General features: G+C 47.4%; 1 protein-coding gene across 1 annotated transcript; it reads left to right on the top strand.

Moving 5' to 3' along the window:
• Positions 1 to 651: 651 nt before the first annotated feature.
• LOC100193498 (putative WRKY transcription factor 50) lies at positions 652 to 1914 on the top strand. Its single transcript, NM_001329795.1, has 3 exons — positions 652 to 997; positions 1131 to 1277; positions 1455 to 1914. The coding sequence occupies exons 1-3, from the start codon at positions 762 to 764 to the stop codon at positions 1687 to 1689; spliced, it is 618 nt and encodes a 205-aa protein (NP_001316724.1). The 5' UTR covers positions 652 to 761; the 3' UTR covers positions 1690 to 1914.
• The last annotated feature ends 6579 nt before the right edge of the window (positions 1915 to 8493 follow it).

Raw genomic sequence — 8493 nt, 5'->3', positions numbered from 1 at the left:
CGAGTAGGATGGACCCAAAGTGTCAACACAGAGGGTAAAGCTTTGATAGTATTCATGTTATCACCATTGACTTCACGTCGAGACATGCTAAAAGAAAATTTTAATGTGACCATATGTTATGTAGTTTTTAACTAGAGATGAATAATTTTATACATGTTTGAGTATTTATTAGCAACATATCTTATATATTATAAGAATAAGGGTCTTTATCTTAAGGATATGTTTGGTTAGGGTGTGGGTGTGGAAAAAAAAAGCTATTGTAGACTGCGAGATGTAGAAAAAGCTGCTATAGCCTATAAGTTGTTAAAAACTGTTAAAAGTTATTTCATATATATTTTCACAGTTTCATTCAAAATCCACTAAAATCGGGTCCATATATGCTTTCAGTTTTGGTCTCAGTCCCCGATTTGCCAGGTCCACCACTGGTCACAGTCGGATGATGTATGCGGCACGCAGCAGCACACATGGGTGGATTGACATGTGACTTATCTCTGAAAACGGAACCATAGCAGTAGTCCAAGGAATTGACATGTGACGCATCTCAGAACTTTCGGATCTGCTTTCAGAAGCCTCCTGGAAGAAGGTTTGCCGGTCGCAGGCCGGATGTATAAATTGCAGAGCCCGGCAAGCCAGAAATATTATTCAGGCAGGCGCATTGACTGATACACATATATACAACAAGCAAGGCGGCTAGCTACAGCGGCTAGTGCGCGCGTGGTGCAGGCGCATCTAGCTACTACCTGGTGCTTGTTGTGCATACAATGGCGACTTCGCTGGGACTGAACCCTGAAGATCTCTTCACTTCGTACTCGTCTTCCTACTACTCCTCGCCGCCGTTCATGTCCGACTACGCGGCGAGCTTCACGCCGGCGGCCGGGGACTCCACGGCCTTCTCCTCGGAGCTCGACGACCTTCACCACTTCGACTACTCACCGGCGCCGATCGTCACTGCTGCCGGAGCCGGGGCTGGGGGCGGCGATCGCAACGAGAAGATGATGTATGTATATATGCAACGCACGCAGCAAAATATTATTACTGTGTCTGTGTGTGTGCTAGTTATTGTTGGTTGGTGTCGGCGCCCCTGCTAGCTGCTTACTACAGTTTGCTTCGGTGATTTCGCTCATCATCAGGTGGTGTGAGGGTGGTGGTGACGAGAGAAGACTCAGAAGCAACGGAAGGATCGGGTTCAGAACGAGGTCAGAGGTGGAGATCTTGGACGACGGATTCAAGTGGAGGAAGTACGGGAAGAAGGCCGTCAAGAACAGCCCAAATCCAAGGTACTACTATACTACACAAATACACATGCAAATTAATAGAGCAGCTAGCTAAATTCCCCCAACATGAAAGCCAAGACAAGAGCAAAGAGATGAATTAATCCTCGCAAAACGAAACAAAAATAAAAAAAGAAATGTTTACTTCGTCGATGCTGATGGCTTGTGCACATGCCCATGTAGGAACTACTACCGCTGCTCGTCGGAGGGCTGCGGCGTGAAGAAGCGGGTGGAGAGGGACCGCGACGACCCCCGCTACGTCATCACCACCTACGACGGCGTCCACAACCACGCCAGCCCCGGAGCCGCTGCTATCATCGTCCCGTACGGCAGCGGCGGCGGCAATAGCGGCTTCTACAGCCCGCCGCACAGCGGCTCCCCGTCGGCCACCTCCTACTCGGGCTCCCTAGCCTTCTGACTTTTCCGGGCCTTGACCCATAGTTACCTTTACACTCCAGTCGTCGGATAAGAAGAATGTTCAGCGGCTGGCTAAACAGTCTCAACTGCTGCAGCTATTCAAATTAGTGTTGGAGATGCAATTTATAGAGATAAAATACTCTAGAAGCTATCGCTGTAGCCGGATTAAATTCTGACCTACTTGTATAGTTTTACACTTACACAGTGCAAGTAATAATATTTAAGGGAAGCAGAGAGCACTCTACTTTTTTACCTCTCAATTATTAGTTACCTCTTGTGATGATGCATCATTAGTCATCATCACTAGGATAATTGATGACAGCACGTTTTTAACTTAATTAGTTATGTTTTGCATACGTTTTAGCATATTACATAAAGCTTGTCGTTCTAGTATTACATAAAGCTTGCCGTTCTAGCATTATATGTGAGAAAACAAGCCAAGTGAGAGAATACAACAATACCCCTATTAAATGCAATGATTCTTGTGCACACAACGTTACTACCACTGCTTTATTACACTTTTTTTTGTCCAGAATCTGCTGATAGGATTTTTTTAGACTCACACATCAGAACGACGAGCTTTATGGGACAAATGCTAGGTCCTAGGATGACAACTTTTCTAGGACAGAGGGAGTAATATTCAGTACAGGTGGAAGGCTACTGATTTAGGGCATGTTCGTTTGATCCCAAAACCATAGGGATTGAGGGGGGTTGGAAGGGATTGGAGAGGATTTTGACTTGTAGGGGATTTAATCCCCCTTAATCCCTATGGATTGACACAAAACGAACAGGGCCTTAACGTTAATTCTTTTCTTTGGTGTTTGATACCAAGACCAATGATTTCAAGTCGTTCGACTAATCACGATTAGTCGCGATTAGTCGAGCAAGTCGGTTTTGTTGATGCAATTATGTCGGGGACCATAATTAGGGTACCCCCAAGACTCCTAAACTCGGCTGGTAATCACCATCAGCACAAGTTGCAAAGGCCTGATGGACGCAATTCAGGTCAAGACTTCGTCCACTCAAGGGGCACGGTCTCGCCTCGCCCGAGCCCAGCCTCGGGCAGGAACAGTAGCCCCGAGCCGCTAGGGTGAGGCTGACAGCAGCCAAGTCCAGCCTCAGGCGCCATAGGAAGCTCCGCCTCGCCCGACACCAGGGCTCGGCCTCAACCTCGACCTCGGAAGACGGTCTCCGCCTCGCCCGACCCCAGGGCTCGTCCTCAACCTCGACCTCGGAAGACGGTCACCGCCTCGCCCGACCCCAGGGCTCGGCCCCCGCCTCGACCTCGGAAGACGGTCTCCGCCTCACTCGACCCCAGGGCTCGGCCTCAACCTCGACCTCGGAAGACGGTCTCCGCCTCGCCTGAGCCCAGGGCTCGGCCTCAATCTCGACCTCGGAGGAGTCTCCGCCTCGCCCGACCTTGGGCTCGGACCGACCACGCTAAAGGGGGTACATCATTACCCTACCCCAAGCTAGCTTAGGCTACGGGGAATAAGACCGGCGTCCCATCTGGCTCGCCCCGGTAAACAAGTAATGATGGCACCCCGCGTGCTCCCATGACGACGGCGGTTCTCAGCCCCCTACGGAAGCAAGGAGACGTCAGCAAGGTCCCGACAGCCCCGACAGTTGTGCTTCTACAGGGCTCAAGCGCTCCTCCGACGGCCACGACATCGCATGCACAGGGCTCTAGCACCTCTCCGACAGCCACGTTGGCATGTACATAGGGCTCTGGCTCCTCTCTACCGGACACGTTAGCACATTGCTACACCCCTCATTGTACACCTGGACCCTCTCCTTACATCTATAAAAGGAAGGTCTAGGGCCCTCGTACAAAGAGGTGGCCGCGCGGGAGGACGGGCTGGCGGACAGGCTCTCTCCCTCTCCCTCGCGAACGCTTGTAACCCCCTACTGCAAGCGCATCCACCCTGGGCGCAGGACAACACGAAGCCGCGATTTTCCCCTCTTTATGTCCCGTCTCGCGCCGACCCATCTGGGCTGGGCCACGCAGCGACAATTTACTCGTCGGTCCAGGGACCCCCCGGGGTCGAAACGCCGATAGTTGGCGCGCCAGGTAGGGGACTGCTGCGTGTTGACGAACAGCTTCCCATCAAGCTCCAGATGGGTAGTCTCCAGCAACCTCTTCAACCCGGGACGCTGCTCCGTTTCGGGAGTCTCAAGTTCATGTCCCTTGACGGCAACTACGACATGGTACTCCTTCCTCCACCGCGCGACAGCGATAATGGTGGCCATCAGCCCGCCCGACGGTGGCGGAATCGACGACGTTTTCCCCCCATGGCGGAAGAACAACATCTGGGTTTGTCCCGTCGCCTTCCTCGCCGCAGGAGAAGGAGGCGGGGCAACCATGGCCAAGCAGGAGGTGGCACCTCGTTGGCTGTCGAGCGAGTCGACGACGCTGGCGCCCCAGCGGGGGACACTGATAGTAGACGCGGCCCGATCTTCCGTGAGATACGATAATTTGATTGAGTGGAGATCTCGACGTTGATGATCCAAGGCTCCGAGCGAACGGTTCCTCGCAATCACTACACCACGGCTCCGTTGGTTATCACCCGTGACACACGAATGACCTCGCCACGAAGGCTTATCCCTGCAAGCGTAATCAAGAAAACAAGCAAGAACAGGAAAGAAACGCAACCAAACTTGTATTGATTACGGGAGGGGGTCTCACAAGTCGATGACGGCGACACTGTTCGATGATAGAATTGATCTAAGCAAAACCCAAACCTAAATGTGGCGGCGGCTGCTGAATAAATAGAGTATTAGGGCGTGCGTAGCCCTGGACTCGCCCCTAATGGGCTCCGACGCGATACACGACCCAACGGCCCAACAGACGGTGTCGCAGCACCAAAACAGAATCTGAACGCTGACTTGTTTCGACGATTCCCGTTGACTCTGGATGAATTTTAGGGTGGAACCAGTTGGGTTGGTTAGATAATCTCGTTATCTTTCCAACCATATCCAGTCCGTCGCAATCGGAGTCCGGATGCATCTTGGGCGTCCATTTTAGTGCAGACTGGTCCTGGAACCCGAGATAGAGTCGCAGCCGACTCGGACTTGATCTCCTTCCTGTTGTGGACGCCCTTGCTGCTCCTCCTCAACACCTTGACCTTTCCCATGTCCTTGTTGGTCCTCTCCAAGGTACCTAATCATCAAAACATCCATGGCCCCAAGCATAAGCTCTGAAACACAATTGACTAGGGTAGAACGTACCTGGAGATTTAGCTGTCGTGCAGGAGATCGTGTTATCGGTCCATTCATTGTATATATAGAAGTGATGTCCTCATCATCCTCCTCCTCTTGAATTGGAGTCTTCCTCGACTCGGCCTCATCCTCGTCACCCATATATGGCTTCAAATCTGAAATGTTAAAGGTGGAACTAACCCCAAAATCTGGCGGCAACTCAAGTGTATATGCATTATCATTAATTTTTGCAAGAACTTTATAAGGACCTGCAGCTCGTGGCATAAGTTTAGACTTTCTCAAATCAGGAAACCTATCCTTTCTCAAATGAACCCACACCAAGTCACCAGGTTCCAATTTCATTTCCTTCCTACCTTTATTAGCAGCAATACAATACTTTTCATTCATCTTTTCAATTTGCAACTTAGTTGTTTCATGTAACTCAAGAATAAATTCAGAACGTTGTGTAGCATCCAAGTTCACTATTTCAGAAGGTGGTAAAGGTAGCAAATCAATTAGGGCACGAGGATTAAAACCATATACTACCATAAATGGACTAAGCTTGGTTGTGGAATGAATCGATCTGTTATAAGCAAACTCAATATGTGGCAAACATTCCTCCCACAACCTCAAATTATCCTTCAAAATAGCCCGCAACATGGTAGATAAAGTGTGATTAACAACCTCTGTTTGCCCGTCAGTTTGGGGATGACAAGTAGTAGAAAACAACAACTTTGTTCCCAATTTAAACCACAAAGTTCTCCAAAAATGACTTAAAAATTTAGCATCCCTATCAGAAACAATAGTATTTGGCACACCATGCAAACGCACAATCTCAGTGAAGAACAAATCAGCAATATGTGAAGCATTATCAGTTTTCTGACAGGGTATAAAATGTGTCATCTTTGAAAAACGATCGACAATGACAAAAACACTATCACTCCCCCTCTTTGTTCTAGGCAATCCCAAAACAAAATCCATAGAAATATCCTCCCAAGGTGCACGAGGAACAGGAAGAGGCAAATAAAGACCATGGGGGTTAAGTCGGGACTTAGCTTTGTTGCACGTGGTGCAACGAGAGACGTAGCGCTCAACATCACGCCGCATCCGAGGCCAATAGAAATGAGTAAACAACACATCCTCGGTCTTCTTAACACCAAAATGTCCCATCAAGCCATCTCCATGTGCTTCCTGCAAGAGTAGAAGACGAACGGAGCTAGCTGGAACACACAACTTGTTAGCACGGTAGAGAAGGCCTTCACGCAGCATAAATTTTTGCCACGTTCTTCCCTCTCTGCAATTTTCAAAAGCATCTTTGAAGTCCAAATCAGCAGCATATAATTCCTTTATAGTCTCCAAACCAAATATTTTATGATTAAGTTGGGACAGCATAGTATAACGTCTAGATAAAGCATCAGCAATTACATTATCCTTTCCTTTTTTATGCTTAATAATGTAAGGAAATGATTCTATGAATTCAATCCATTTAGCATGTCGTTTGTTTAGATTAGATTGTCCCTTAAGATACTTCAAATATTCATGATCCGAATGTATGAAAATTCTTTAGACCATAGATAATGTTGCCAAGTTTGTAAAACTCGTACTAAAGCATATAATTCTTTGTCATATGTAGAATAATTCAGAGTTGGACCATTCAATTTTTCACTAAAGAAAGCAACAGGTTTACCTCCTTGAATGAGCACTCCTCCAATCCCAATGTCGCTCGCATCACACTCCGAGCTCGAATGTCTTGTCAAAATCAGGAAGTTGCAGCAGTGGTGCTTGTGTGAGCTTCGACTTGAGGGCATCAAAGGCTTGCTGTTGTGATGGTCCCCAACGAAACGACACTCCATTCTTAGTCAACTCGTGGAGAGGTGCTGCAATGGTGCTGAAATCCCGCACAAATCGCCTGTAGAATCCTGCAAGACCAAGAAAACTTTGAACCTGCGTGACCGTGGTTGGAAGTGGCCAGCTCGTGATGGCAACAATTTTTGCCTCATCCATCTCAATGCCCTGCAATGTCACAACATATCCAAGAAAAGACACACGATCGGTGCTGAAGGTGCACTTCTCAAGGTTACCAAATAAACGTGCATCACACAAAACATAAAAAACAACACGTAAATGTTCAATATGATCATCATGAGACTTACTATAGATAAGAATATCATCAAAATATACCACCACAAATTTACCGATGAAAGCACGTAAAACCTCGTTCATCAATCTCATGGAAGTGCTAGGCGCATTAGTTAACCCAAAAGACATGACTAACCACTCATAAAGACTGAACTTAGTTTTAAATGCAGTTTTCCATTCATCACCTAAAGACATACGAATCTGGTGGTATCCACTACGCAAGTCAATTATAGAGAAAACAATAGAACCACTTAATTCATCAAGCATGTCATCCAATCTAGGAATAGGATATCTGTACCGAATTGTGATGTTATTAATGGCTCTACAATCAACACACATGCGCCAAGTGCCATCTTTCTTAGGAACCAAAAGAATAGGAACAGAACAAGGACTAAGGCTCTCACGAATATACCCGCGGTCGAGAAGGTCTTGGACCTGGCGCTGAATCTCCTTAGTCTCCTCGGGGTTGGTCCTGTAGGCAGCACGGTTGGGCAAGCTCGCCCCTGGAATTAAATCAATCTTGTGCTCAATGCCTCGCACAGGTGGCAATCCAGGGGGTATCTCGGAGGGAAACACATCCATATACTCTTGCAAAAGGTTAGCAATAGCAGGTGGCAAGACAATAGATGTATCATCAATGGAATAGAAAGCATTTTTGCACACTAAGGCATAGCAAAGTCCAAGAGAGGCATGTAACTCATCAAGATCAGATTTAGTGGCTAGCAAAGTAGGAGTTTTTAACTTAATAGGTTGCTGATTTTCAGAGTTCAAAACACCTTTTTGCTTAGCATTAGTCTTTTTCTCATGTTCAAAGTGGACAATCTCAGTGGGAGTCATAGGAAGCAACACAATTTTCTTTCCCTTGTGCATAAAAGTATATTTATTAGATCTACCATGGTGAATAGCATCAGTATAAAACTCCCAAGGACGTCCCAGTAAAAGAGAGCAAGCATCCATAGCCACCACATCGAAATCAGCAAAGTCATGGTAAGAGCCAATAGAAAAATGCACCCTTGTTGTTTTTGTTACCTTGAACTTACCGCTGTTGTTAAACCATTGAATGTGATAAGGGTGGGGATGCTCTCATGTGGTCAAGCCAAGCTTCTTGACCACCTCAACGTTCACCAAGTTGTTGCAGCTACCACCGTCAATGATGGTATGTACACGGCAGTCCTTGACGATGAGGAACATGTTGAAAAGGTTGCGGAGCTGTCTGTTGTCGTCGTCACTAGCCGTGGTACTCAAAGCTCGTTGCATAATCAAGGCCTTATAGGTCTCGGTCGCTGTTGTACCAAGAACCTCTTCATCACCATCATAAGTCTCTGCAATGTTAGCTCCAACAGTATCTTCATCTTCAACATCAGAAGCACTAACATACCCACCATCACCAGTAGCAATGTATGCCCGTTTGCTGGGGCAATCTCGTTGAATATGACCAAGTCCCTGGCAGCGGTGGCACTTGATGTCG

This window comes from Zea mays, chromosome 8 (genome assembly GCF_902167145.1).
Source record: "Zea mays cultivar B73 chromosome 8, Zm-B73-REFERENCE-NAM-5.0, whole genome shotgun sequence".
NCBI classification, from domain to species: Eukaryota; Viridiplantae; Streptophyta; class Magnoliopsida; order Poales; family Poaceae; genus Zea; species Zea mays.
The sequence above is the reverse complement of the archived record's forward strand: the minus strand, read 5'-3'. Positions and strand labels throughout refer to the sequence as shown.

Excerpts from the sequence above, each read along its gene's own strand:
- LOC100193498 (NM_001329795.1), top strand. The coding sequence starts at position 762 with ATGGCGACTTCGCTGGGACTGAACCCTGAAGATCTCTTCACTTCGTAC. Across the intron at positions 998-1,130 it reads GATCGCAACGAGAAGATGAT|GTGGTGTGAGGGTGGTGGTG; the intron begins GTATGTATATAT and ends GCTCATCATCAG. Across the intron at positions 1,278-1,454 it reads AAGAACAGCCCAAATCCAAG|GAACTACTACCGCTGCTCGT; the intron begins GTACTACTATAC and ends ATGCCCATGTAG.